This window comes from Haliotis rubra, unplaced genomic scaffold, assembly GCF_003918875.1.
Source record: "Haliotis rubra isolate DU_JTF1 unplaced genomic scaffold, ASM391887v1 Scf905, whole genome shotgun sequence".
Classification (NCBI taxonomy): Eukaryota; Metazoa; Mollusca; class Gastropoda; order Lepetellida; family Haliotidae; genus Haliotis; species Haliotis rubra.
The window spans coordinates 320,459-334,564 of record NW_025767641.1 but is presented as its reverse complement, the minus strand read 5'-3'; the positions used below and the strand labels follow the sequence as shown (position 1 = coordinate 334,564).

General features: G+C 43.5%; 1 protein-coding gene across 1 annotated transcript in view; it reads left to right on the top strand.

Moving 5' to 3' along the window:
- The window catches only part of LOC124264050, a 120,945-nt gene that overhangs the window by 64,364 nt on the left and 42,475 nt on the right, over positions 1-14,106 (top strand). The window contains 10 exon segments of the mRNA XM_046698767.1: positions 4,747-4,860; positions 5,208-5,450; positions 5,671-5,809; positions 8,492-8,625; positions 11,318-11,533; positions 12,079-12,312; positions 12,628-12,758; positions 13,260-13,309; positions 13,311-13,353; positions 13,355-13,452. Of these exon segments, the coding sequence (XP_046554723.1) occupies positions 4,747-4,860; positions 5,208-5,450; positions 5,671-5,809; positions 8,492-8,625; positions 11,318-11,533; positions 12,079-12,312; positions 12,628-12,758; positions 13,260-13,309; positions 13,311-13,353; positions 13,355-13,452 (1,402 nt within the window).

Genomic DNA, 14,106 nt, shown 5'->3' with positions numbered 1-14,106 from the left:
CCAAGCTACGAAGGGCAGCTGAAGGGTGTGAGTATGGTGATGTAGATGATCAAATCAGAGAACAAGTTGTTGAACATTGTAAATCCGACCAGATGTGGAGAAATTCCTTGAAAAGGCTGATTCACTGACACTTGCGACAACTTTAAAATAGCTGCAACTTTTGAAGCTGTTGAATTTCAAAGGCAAGAAATGAAACTAAAAGAAAACAGTAAAATTGTAAACAGAATTTAACAAAATGAAAAACAAGATTTTCAATCGCCAAGAAACCAAAACAGGTGTACCAACAAAGGTGGATATGCATATTACAGGTGAGGAAATGTTGGACATTATGGAAGTGATGCATCTTGTCCAGCCAGAGGGAAGCAGTGTACAAAATGTCATGGTTGGAACCACTTTCCAGTAAAATGTCACACAGATATTAGGGGAAGAAGACAGAAAAATGGTAAAAGTAAGGAACACAAGAAAACTAGAAGAAGAAAAAAACCCGCATCAGGTAGAAGCAGAAGACACAGACAGCGACAGCAGTGGATATGCTTTCACAGTACAGACTATGAGTAAAGACAAAACCAGTGGCGCAACCAGCCAGACGTATTGCTTTTGGCCTGAGGAAAAAAGTTGAAGCAAAATGCAGGGAATTGATGGAGAAAGACATCATTGAAGCAGTGGAGGAGCCGAGTCAATGGGTAAATCCTGTTGTAGTTGTCCCAAAGGCATCTGCAGAAATCAGACTTTGTTTGGACATGAGACTTGCTAACATGGCGATACTTAGAGAGAGACATTCAATCCCGACAATAGAGGAAGTTCTCCAAGGCATGAGCCAAGAAGGATATTCTCAAAACTAGACTTCAATTGGGGGCATCATCAGTTAGAGCTACATCCAGATTCAAGAAACATCACAACATTTGTGACACATTGTGGACTTTTCTGCTACAAGCGTTTGCTTTTCAGCATAAATGCCGCAACAGAGATATATCAACATGAGATACAGAAGGTCCTACAGGGAATACCTGGAGTTGTGAATATCTCTGACGCTATTGTGGTTTATGGCCGTACAGCTGAGGAACATGATGAACGACTAAAACAAGTGTTAGACAGACTGGAGTTGGCAAATCTAACACTGAATACTGAGAAGTGTCGTTTCAAGAAAACAAGCATTACATTCATGGGCTCATCAACTGACTGATAAGGGGATAAACCTTACTCAGGAGAAAGTGGAAGCAATTACAAATGCGAGAGAACCAGAGAATGCCACAGAAGTAAGGAGCTTCCTTCGACTGGTCAATTTTTGCTTACGGTTCGTACCGGACTACTCAACCATTGCGGAACCGCTGAGGCAATTGACTCAGAAGAATCAACCATTCATCTTTGGTGAAGCTCAGCAGTCTGTGTTCAAGATGTTGAAAGAAAGCTTAACAAGTGGTGAGACCCTTGGATACTACAACCCAGAGGCTAAAACACAAGTGATTGCGGATGCAAGCCCAGCAGGACTGGGTGCGGTCCTTGTTCAAGAACATGTTTGAATATGGAAAGTTATCAGCTATGCCAGCAGAAGTCTCAAAGATGTTGATAGAAGATATTCCCACACGGAGAAAGAGGCGCTTGGTCTCGTGTGGGCATGTGAAAAGTTCCATCCATATGTCTACGGACTCAAGTTTGATCTAGTCACGGATCATAAACCTCTTGAGGCAATCTACGCTCCACGATCTAAGCCTTGTGCAAGAATAGAAAGATGTGTGCTCAGGTTACAATCTTATGAATCAAGGTGAAGTACACGCCAGGAACAAACAACATAGCAGACTCTCTATCAAGGCTTCTACCTAACAATAAGAAGATGTCATCAAAACTAGCTTACAAAGCTGAACAGTATGTGAGATTTGTGGCAGTGTCATCTACACCAGCGCCGTCACTACACATGAAGTTGAAGAAGTGTTGTCAGAACATTGAATGTAATGAGTGGACAGATAGTGACATGAAACCGTATGCATTAGTTAGAAATGAGCTGTGTGTTGTCGGAAAGCTCATTCTTAGAGGGACTCGGGTAGTGATTCCAAGAAAGCTGAGGCCCAGAGTGTTGTCATTAGCTCACGAGGGACATCTGGGAGTGGTTAACACTAAGCAGAATCTGAGATCTAAAGTCTGGTGGCCAGGGATAGACAAGGAGGGACAAAAACACTGCAAGAAATGGCATGGGTGCCAACTCGTAAGTCCCCCAAATCAACCTGAGCCGGTGAGAAGTACCACATTACCTTCCAGACCATGGGAAGATCTAGCTGTCGATTTTCTGAACCTTTACCATCTGGAGAATCCATATTCGTTGTAATCGACTACTACAGTCGGTACTATGAACTGGAGATAATGAAGTCAACAACAGCGGAGAAGACTGTGTCAGCTCTAAACATTATATTCTCTCGACAGGGTCTGCCAGTGTCATTGTCTTCTGACAATGGACCACAGTTTGTGTCTGAAATCTTTGCCAGGGACATGAAAGAAACAGGAAAAATGCCCCATAGGGTCACACCAAGATGGCTTCACTGTTAAAACGAATGAGAATTGGGCAAGCCACAGGGGGTGACTGGAGAGGCGCATTACTCACATACGCTATGCCGTATAGGGCCACAAATTGGAAAAGCCCTGCCGGTCGGAAATGCGAACGAAGATTCCAGAGATGATACCTGAAGTGATGGACCAGGAAGTTCGAGACAGCGGGCGGTGCAGAGTTCAAAGGAAAGGCAAAATGACATGCCGACAGAGCTCGCAAGGCAGTAAAGTCTGACATCACGCCAGGCAATAGTGTCTTGCTTAGGAAAGAGCAACCCGGAAAACTTGAAACACCATTCATACCTACACCATACCAAGTTGTGTCCAAGTCAGGCTCCAAGGGCACGGTTCAGTCACCAACTGGTAAGCAGTTTGAACGTAACACATCTCACATGAGACGTTACTATACAGAAGAAGAAGAAGTTCAGGAGTAGGATGAACCAGAAGTGTGTGAGACCACAAAGACATGTGACCAACCCACTGAGTGCCAATGAGACAATCACTAACCTGCCTCGACTTGTGCGAACAAAAACATTGCCAAAACGCTTTCAGGACTTTGTACTGTAAGGCAAAGACATTTGAGTAAATATAGTCAGCTCAGAATTATCTGTATTACCCTTCCAGTAATTATAGTATGGGTTGTAGAATAGATGCTATACTAGTTTGCGTGAAAGTTTCGAATCAGATGTTTTCGTTTCAGTGTGTTAGATTTTGTGTCAATCCAAATCTGACCTTTAATTTAGTGATGCAGCATTTATTGGTTGAGATTATACAATTAGTCAGTCAGCTTAGTTCTATTATAGTTATAGTGTTATAGGACAGATAATATTTATATTAATTGGCAACTATCATAAGTCAACAGTGTAACACCAGTCAGTATGTGTATAACCTGCTCAACAACGTAGGTGCGATAGTAAATGGACTTAAATTCCAGAAGGAGGAATGCCATGTATTACCCATCCTTTTCCGCTTATGAATCCTAATGTCAGATGTAACCAGGGGAGATAACTCTCATTAGAAACGTATGCCTAGAGCACATGGCCAGAAGTGAGTGTTGAGTCATGTATTGGATTGAATTCCGGAAAGCTATAAACTGTAACTGACAAAGTGACCGCAGTGCCCTCGATGTTTGTTTATCTCCTTCGGGCTCAGGGAACATAAACAAACATCGAGGGTACTGTTATGTATGTGAATATGAACTAACACGTATAGCGTGTAACGAGTTGTCTCCCTTAGTCTGCGCATGTCCATACAACGTTTCCTGTAATAAACTTGTCTCGTACCTGCCACCCGAGTGTTCGGTAATGTTGTGATAGCTCTCGCTTATAAAATTACATTCCTGTTGGAACCCGAGCCTGGGGACACTTAAGGTACATCAACCCAGGGGGCCCCGAGGGACCAGTAAAAAACGTATTTATCTCACCGAACTCCTCAATGGTAATTTTGAACTGTTTGAAGCACGGGTATCGGATCAGAATATGGAGTCCAAGACGACAAGAAAAACAAATTTAGAGTTATCTCCCTTCCATCGATTTGCATTCGCAAAACATCGGTAATTTCCGTACATCATACGTGATTCAATGTTATTCGAGATATAGAGGATACTATATGAGTGCCCACGCATACTATGTTTACGACACGAGTGCCTAAATGTTGGTATTTCCCGAGCGAGAGCGAGGGATATACCGATATTTAGAGCAGGAGTGTCGTCAAATGCGGAAAATAACCCAAATCTACTTTCAAACATAGGCTGTCTACACGCCGTCGCAGCATGTAGGACGCAACGTCACAGAAGCAGCATAACGCCATAGCATTGATCATGACCATAGATTTGGGTTATTTTCCTCAATTTGACGACTTCGGTAATAAACAGAATATTATATTCGTGCCCATATAATATTATGTTTACGATCATCGTGCCTATATATTGGTATATCCCTCGCTTTAGCTCGGGAAATACCAACATTTAGGCACTCGTGTCGTAAACATAGTATGAAAAGGGCACTCATATAATATCGTGTATTTACTACAACGAAGTACCAAATGAGTTCGGCATTCCCAGCGGGGTACATAGAAAATGTTACTCGCTTGTAAGCGGGGTTCATTGAAAATAATAGAAGAGCGCTCAGCCAATCAGAAAACGACACTTATGTGTGAGAAAAGATAAATGTACATACACCCAGGATACAAATCCGTGCTCATTTTCAGGCTATACCGGGGACAGGTGTGAGACTCAGATCGACTACTGCATGTCTAACCCCTGTCTGAATGGAGCTACCTGTAAACCCAAACTTGGGGGATTTGACTGCCAATGTACTGCTGGTAGGTGATCAGTATACAGTAGTTATTGTACCACATGCATCTATATTTATGTTTGCAGTGTCAGTGTTAGGATTAGTTTCTACAGAGGTCATATTACCTGGCGTGTAAAAAGCAAGATCTGAATTCTGATATCCATAGAGTACAACCTCCAGCTAAACATGCACCATGCATATAGTCATAGCAAGACGATCAGGTTGTAGTGTTACTGTCAATAAAACATTTACTGAAATACCGCGACCTCAACATGTGACATGGAGTAACAGTGAAAAAAGACAACTTTAACACAGATATATGTTAACTTCAAGATGACATTTATTCAACTGCATAATGGAATGTTTATATTTCAGCCAGGGAATGCAACATGTTGGAGAACCTAGTTCTCTACAATCCAGGTGTTGACCATATAAAACGTGTGCGCAATTCCTCATTTTCCAACTGCAGTAATGAATGCATCAGTAACCCAGACTGTGTCGCTATGGCTGTCTTCACCAACAACTACTGTGTTTTACTCAATGAAGAACAGGCTAGCAAGAAAAGTACAGATGGTCAAACCGAACGATACTATGAGAAAGAGTGCGAAACAAAGCCATGTATGTATCAAATATATGTTAACTTATTCACTGTCCACTTTGATTATGTGTAATACAAGTGGAACTCAACAACACAAATGAAACAGGTACCTTTGCCAGATATTTATATGCTAACATACAGCCGTACGACAACAGGTAATATACACAGTCAGTCGTATGACAACTCGGATTGTAGGCAATATGGAAGTGGTTTGATTGTGTGTACCGATGTTTCCCACAGACTTCAGCGGCAAGTACTGCCAGACCGATCTGAGGGATGACTGCTCAACCAATGACTGCCGTGACTACAGCGTGTGCCGGGATCTGATTGGTAGTTACCAGTGTGTGTGTCCCTCTGGCGGCCAGTACACACAACCACGGTAGGTCACTTGTAACAGGAGTGTCTGTGTGCCCTTACACTATAATCAAGTACAACGAACCTCCAGTTGCTGACAGAGCCTCCCATCAGACGTGCAATCAGTGGTTTAGTTTCAGTTCAATACACACACGCATGCAAGCACATACGTGTTCACATAAACGAGACCATCTACTTTAGATATATTGTTTAAACTTGAAAATACATGTCAGACAGGTAAAACTATGTAACCAGAGTGTGTTAATACAATCATCATTTGTGACGACCAAGGGTGACAACTTTGACCTTTGTTCTTGCGCCTTCTTTCACTACTGTATCGGGCGACAATTATATATACATATAAGAGGTTTAAGAACCTTTGAGTCAACTATGTGTGCAGACTCTATCAGTGTTGTCACAACCCCTAGTGTACAGTACACAACCCTGTGCACTTAAAAGAACCCACGAATCCGTTTGTAAATGAATATGTGCCAATACGTAGTTGCGGGTACAGCAACGTGCAGTAAAACATGGACAAAGTACTGTGGCTATGTGTCCCAGTCCACCCAGCTGTGAATGGGTACCTCGTTAGGATGAGAAAGACACAATAACTCGGTGCGCCTAGTGGCTGCAAGATCTCCAGGGAGTTGAGACTGATAATACGATGTGCCGTTTAGATCCAATGACCGAGAGGAACATACCAGCGCCTTGAGCATGCACTAGTTGCGTGGATATGTGCGCTATATAAATATCCTATAATTTTACAAAATACATCCTGTTCACATTGAATAACATTTTTAGTAGCCCTGTAGGCAGAAACAGTTTTGATGGAGTTCTCACCGGGTGGAAATAGAGATACACTGATTCTAATGGTTAACGAATGGCTTATTGCACGCAAACAAGACATAATGTTAGTAATTATTAATTCAAAATATTAATACACTCTATTAAGTACTTAAAATATTGTAAAAAATACATACCGTTTATATCATTTTCGGACATTTCGAATTATTTCAGAGCCATTTTCTGTTTGCTGTGTTACAAGAGCACAAAATTGTGATTTTTCAACAGCTAACACGGCGCCGACCCAAACAAGAAGGTGCATTTGCATTTGAAGCATGAATTTTAACTGACTGACTGACTGACTGAGTTTTAGTTTTACGCCGCTTTTAGCAATATTCCAGCAATATCACGGCTGGGGACACCAGAAATGGGCTTAACACATTGTGCCCATGTGGGGAATCACGGGTCTTCGGCGTGACGAGCCAACGCTTTAACCACTAGGCTACCCTACCGCCCAATGAATTTTAACACATCAGGAACTTCAAACAGATGTGTTAGCAAGTAAATCTTTAATTTACTGGATGTAAAATATTTTGACTGTCAACACAGAAATATTCCGGTTCCGAAGACCGGCCACTGCTGCATGCGACAGGTGCGCGGTCGGGTGACTTTGTTACATACGGTTGTGGAATCAGGTGTGCACTTGAGGAAATGCAGATGATGATATTAGGCAAAATAGAAAAAAAAGTGAAAATAGCTTTGGGAAAGCCTTACTTTCACTGCAGTGAACATATGACTTTTCTGTAAAAGTTGTACAGTTATAAGCTTCCTAAACTTATAATCTCAGTCTTTCATACATAAAAAAATAAATATTAATGTTTAGTGCATTTTTGTGCACCCCTAATGATCTATATATACATACGAAGTGTTGAGGGGGAGCTTTGCATCAGGGTTAGGATGACAAATGTGCTTGTACTAGCAGATCGGGGGAGGGGGGAATGTCCGAAGAGCGCAGGGTTCCAAGTCTTTCGATGATGGTGAAGGGGAGGAAGGAGCCATTGCTTTACACAAAAGAAGTTGTGTATCCACACAGACTTATCTCCCTTTGTTTATGACATCGCCACTCTGATTGATATGTAAAGAAGTAGCAAGTAGGTTGGTTGGTTGTTTACCGCCGCACTCAGCAATGTTACAGCTATATGGCAGGGGTCTGTAAATAATCGAGTCTGGACCAGACAATCCAGTGATCAACAGCATGAGCATCGATCTATGCAATTGGGATACGATGACAACCAAGTCAGTAAGCCTGACCACTCTATCCCATTAGTCGCCTCTTACGACAAGCATGGGTTACTGAAGACCAATTCTAACCCGGATCTTCAAGCGTGAAGTAGCAAGTACCATTGATTAATATCAATGTCTAACAGCCTATTGGCCAATGTTGCCTAACATGTTACCATTCTCCTAGTTGTGAAAGTAAAAACAACCCCTGCAGTGAATATATTACTTGTCTGCTTATGATGTACAAATATGTCTTTTCTATACTTAAAATGCTTAAATAAACATAATAAGTAAATATGATATTTTAGTACACTTTGGAGCAAATTAATCATACTTAATACTTTTTCGTTAGGACATGTATAAAGTGTGGTTGAGGTTGACCTGGGGATTGTAATCAGAGTTTACAAATTGTTATGTTATTGTTGGCATAATGGATAGGGGTGGGGGTGGGGATGGTTGAAGTGGAGGGAGTAGGCCATTGTTTTGCAGTAAAGAAGTTGTGGATCCACACGGATTTATCTCCCTTGTTTATGACATCGCCACTCTGATTGCTGTGTAAAGAAGTAGCAAGAACCGTTGAGTAATATGATAGTTAACAGCTTATTGCCTGATGTGTTCTAACAGGTTACCATTCTCCTTATAGTTGTGAAACGAAAAGCAACCCCTGCAGTGATGACCCCTGCAACAACGGCGGCACCTGCGACTCCTGGGGGGACGTTCGGTATCAGTGCACCTGTCTCCCTGGCTTCACGGGGGTTAACTGTGAGACGGACGTGGGTACGTTGTGTCTAGACAGTGTGGTTACATGTGTGTCGGTGTTAACTGTGAGACGGACGTGGGTACGTTGTGTCTAGACAGTGTGGTTACATGTGTGTCGGTGTTAACTGTGAGAGGGACGTGGGTACGTTGTGTCTAGACAGTGTGGTTACATGGGTGTCGGTGTTAACTGTGAGACGGACGTGGGTACGTTGTGTCTAGACAGTGTGGGTACATGTGTGTCGGTGTTAACTGTGAGACGGACGTGGGTACGTTGTGTCTAGACAGTGTGGGTACATGTGTGTCGGTGTTAACTGTGAGAGGGACGTGGGTACGTTGTGTCTTGACAGTGTGGTTACATGGGTGTCGGTGTTAACTGTGAGAGGGACGTGGGTACGTTGTGTCTAGACAGTGTGGTTACATGTGTATCGGTGTTAACTGTGAGACGGAAGTGGGTACGTTGTGTCTAGACAGTGTGGTTACATGTGTATCGGTGTTAACTGTGAGACGGACGTGGGTACGTTGTGTCTAGACAGTGTGGTTACATGGGTGTCGGTGTTAACTGTGAGAGGGACGTGGGTACGTTGTGTCTAGACAGTGTGGTTACATGTGTATCGGTGTTAACTGTGAGACGGAAGTGGGTACGTTGTGTCTAGACAGTGTGGTTACATGTGTATCAGTGTTAACTGTGAGACGGACGAGGGTACATTGTGTCTGGACAGTGTGGTTACATGTGTATCGGTGTTAACTGTGAGACGGACGTGGGTACGTTGTGTCTAGACAGTGTGGGTACATGTGTGTCGGTGTTAACTGTGATACAGTCGTGGGTATGTTGTGTCTAGACAGTGTGGTTACATGTGTATCGGTGTTAACTGTGAGACGGACGTGGGTACGTTGTGTCTAGACAGTGTGGTTACATGTGTATCGGTGTTAACTGTGAGACGGACGTGGGTACGTTGTGTCTAGACAGTGTGGTTACATGTGTATCGGTGTTAACTGTGATACAGTCGTGGGTATGTTGTGTCTAGACAGTGTGGTTACATGTGTATCGGTGTTAACTGTGAGACGGACGAGGGTACGTTGTGTCTAGACAGTGTGGTTACATGTGTATCTGTGTTAACTGTGAGATGGACGTGGGTACGTTGTGTCTAGACAGTGTGGTTACATGTGTATCGGTGTTAACTGTGAGACGGACGTGGGTACGTTGTGTCTAGACATTGTGGGTACATGTGTATCGGTGTTAACTGTGAGACGGACGTGGGTGCGTTGTGTCTAGACAGTGTGGGTACATGTGTGTCGGTGAGGCTGCCACAGACTTTAACATGCCTTTTTCTGAAAAACAAACCATCAACAGTATCACTTCATGACGCAGGCTTCGTGGCTTCCTATTATTAAACTCCCAACATAACGTCTCCTATTAGAGTTATTCCCCTTGATACCAAAATTACCTTGAGCAGCGAGTTGCACTCAACTTAATCAAACTCAATGTCTCTGAATAACTGATTCCAATACAACCCATAACTGTGAGACGGACGTGGGTACGTTGTGTCTACATGTGTGTCGGTGTTAACTGTGAGACGGACGTGGGTACGTTGTGTCTAGACAGTGTGGTTACATGTGTGTCGGTGTTAACTGTGAGACGGACGTGGGTACGTTGTGTCTAGACAGTGTGGTTACATGTGTGTCGGTGTTAACTGTGAGACGGACGTGGGTACGTTGTGTCTAGACAGTGTGGTTACATATGTGTCGGTGTTAACTGTGAGACGGACGTGGGTACGTTGTGTCTAGACAGTGTGGTTACATGTGTATCGGTGTTAACTGTGAGACGGACGTGGGTACGTTGTGTCTAGACAGTGTGGTTACATGTGTATCGGTGTTAACCGTGAGACGGACGAGGGTACGTTGTGTCTAGACAGTGTGGTTACTTGTGTATCGGTGTTAACTGTGAGACGGACGTGGGTACGTTGTGTCTAGACAGTGTGGTTACATGTGTATCGGTGTTAACTGTGAGACGGACGTGGGTACGTTGTGTCTAGACAGTGTGGTTACATGTGTATCGGTGTTAACTGTGAGAGGGACGAGGGTACGTTGTGTCTTGACAGTGTGGTTACTTGTGTATCGGTGTTAACTGTGAGACGGACGTGGGTACGTTGTGTCTAGACAGTGTGGTTACATGTGTATCGGTGTTAACTGTGAGACGGACGAGGGTACGTTGTGTCTAGACAGTGTGGTTACATGTGTATCTGTGTTAACTGTGAGACGGACGTGGGTACGTTGTGTCTAGACATTGTGGGTACATGTGTATCGGTGTTAACTGTGAGACGGACGTGGGTGCGTTGTGTCTAGACAGTGTGGGTACATGTGTGTCGGTGAGGCCGCCACAGACTTTAACATGCCTTTTTCTGAAAAACAAACCATCAACAGTATCACTTCATGACGCAGGCTTCGTGGCTTCCTATTATTAAACTCCCAACATAACGTCTCCTATTAGAGTTATTCCCCTTGATACCAAAATTACCTTGAGCAGCGAGTTGCACTCAACTTAATCAAACTCAATGTCTGTGAATAACTGATTCCAATACAACCCATAACTTTGAAGTGCTGGTGAGTAGCGTCACGTTATACATAACACTTGTTTACGGTGTACACATATATTGCTATTGGGAAACTAATAGGACACCACATATGTATAGTTCGCTGTGTGTCCCAACAGATGAGTGTAAGGAGAACCCGAGTGGCTGTCTGTACGGCGGGACCTGTGTCAATGGCGACAACACCTACTCCTGCTCGTGCAAACCCGGTTTCGGGGACGACCACTGTCAAAATGAGACGGTCCTATGTACATCAGGGCGCTGCAGCAACGGACTCTGTATCAACAATTACGACAACGTCACTGCCGACTGCATCTGCGAGGAGCCCTTTGAGAAAGGTAATTGAGACAGGAATTGTTTCACATTTCTTTGGAAACACATTGGCTATAGGTTTGCGGTAAAAGGGTTAGGGTTTGCCACGTCTTCTGCATTTGTGGTAAGAGCCAATTGTTTTAACGTATGACCCATCTGATTCTGATTGTATGACATACCTGATTGTATGAGCGTATGACATACCTGATGTTGGAGCGTATAACATACCTGATTGTTGGAGCGTATGACATTCCTGATTGTTGGAGCGTTTGACATGCCTGATTGTTACAGCGTATGTCATATAGGATTGTTGGAGCGTATGACATACCTGATTGTATGAGCGTATGACATACCTGATGTTGGAGCGTATAACATACCTGATTGTTGGAGCGTATGACATTCCTGATTGTTGGAGCGTTTGACATGCCTGATTGTTGCAGCGTATGTCATATAGGATTGTTGGAGCGTTTGACATACCTGATTGTTGGAGCGTATGGCATACCTGATTGTTGGAGCGTATGACATACCTGATTGTTGGAGCGTATGACATATCGTATTGCTGTTTCTCCAGCTTCCAATGGCGAGTGTACCGAGAAGGACTTCTGTTCCCCGTCCCCATGCGCCACCAACAACACAGAACGCTGTGACAAGCTGACCGGCGGCTACCGCTGTGTGTGCAAGTCCGGCTACGAAGGATCTCTGTGTCAACACAACATCGACGACTGTGCCAGCAAACCGTGCGTGCATGGAACCTGTGTAGACAAAGTGACGACGTTCTCCTGCCAATGTGACGCTGGCTGGACAGGTAAACCGGGACAGAATTGGAATAAAATCAGATTTGTTGAAAGCAACTATGCACAAGGAATAGCGTGTGTGTGTCGTCATTTCACTTAGCATCGGGTGATTGTATTTCAGACAGAACAGGAAGGTTCTTGTAACTGCATACACAGATGTGATTTAACACATGAACGTGAATATCCTCTTCAAGGGAACTGTGTGAAGGGATCAGAGTGTGAAATTATGGAAGTTCTTTTCGTCGTCTAAGTGTGATATGCTATGATAAGAATGAGAGCTATTGAGAAGCCGTTTTGTGTGATGATACATATTCCTCGTTTGTCAGGTGATATGTGTGAAACTGACATCGTGGACTGCACAGATCAATGTCACCAAGAACAGACAGAGCGCTGTGTGGATCTGAGCCAGGACTACAGGTGTGAGTGTAAGCCGGGTTACACAGGTAAAAACTGCACGGTAAGTACGGGCCTTGTTCACTGGTGAACGGTTCAACGCCTTTCACCCAACTTACGGGTTCAGGTACTCAGGCTCTCTGACTTGGTTAACACATGTCATCGCATCCCAATTGCGTAGATCGATGGTCATGCTGTTGATCACTGGATTGTCTGGTCCATACTTGAATGTTTACAGATCGCCACCATATAGCGGAAATATTGCCTTGGTACAGTGCCAAACATCAAACAAATCAACCTTCCTTCCAATGGCTGTACAGTAACTGTTTCTATGGATGTGTTAGGCATGTTGGTAAATAGATCTTCTCCAGTAACAGGGGCCGTGATCGGATCATTAGGCTACATGTATGTTAACAAATGCTTGTTTTGCACCCACGATATTCTTCTTCGTCCGAAATAATCCCCTATAGCTTCCTACAATTTCAGAATGTATTTATTTGTCAGTCCTTTCAACCTTCCTTTGGGCTACAGAATATTTTGTGTAGCGCCGAGTTTTGTTCCCCAGGAGATGATCAACGAGTGTGCCTCCCTGCCGTGTATGCATGGCGGCACCTGTGGACCAGCTGGCCGACTACTCGTGTAACTGTACCCCTGGCTGGGGAGGGCAAGAACTGCCATAATATCACCAACACGTGCTCCGGCATCTCGTGTCAGAATGACGCCACGTGCTTCCCCGTGTTTGAAGACTACTTCTGCAGGTGGGTACCGGCGCATTAATGACAGGCAAGTGGTCATCGACGTAACAGAGATATGTATTGTATGAACCAGTAAGGTAGGTCTGATTCAGATTCACGTTTGATGTGTCAGGAATATATTGTAACGTGGTATTACTAATCGTTAAGTCGTTGATTCGTTATGGTAACCCTAAGAACATATATGCACGGAAGCAGATAGAGGGAAAGAGAATTATACTTATGCAAATTAAATTAACCATATGCTAATTTAAACAATAGGCAATTAGTTGGTATAAATGTAAACACAAACAAACTATACACGAAGCAAATATGAATACAGATTTCAATCCCCCCTCAAGTGAAAGACTTACAGAAACGTCGAACAGTATCCGTACACTAAGCCATCAGGTGACGTTTACAGAAATTGACCAGTTATGATGTATCAATTTGATTAATCATCTGGGAATCCCTTCAAATGAACGCAACTGATATAATTCACAGTTACCATTTTGTATGTACTGAATAACTAGACACACAATTGTGTTATGCGTTTTCTGGTCCATCGCCTGTTTATTTGGAACTGCTATACTGCAACACACACTTGACAATACTGTTATTGTGGGTGGTCATGAGTGGCGAGTGCTGTCGGTGGTAAGGCATGACCTTTACACATTGTAC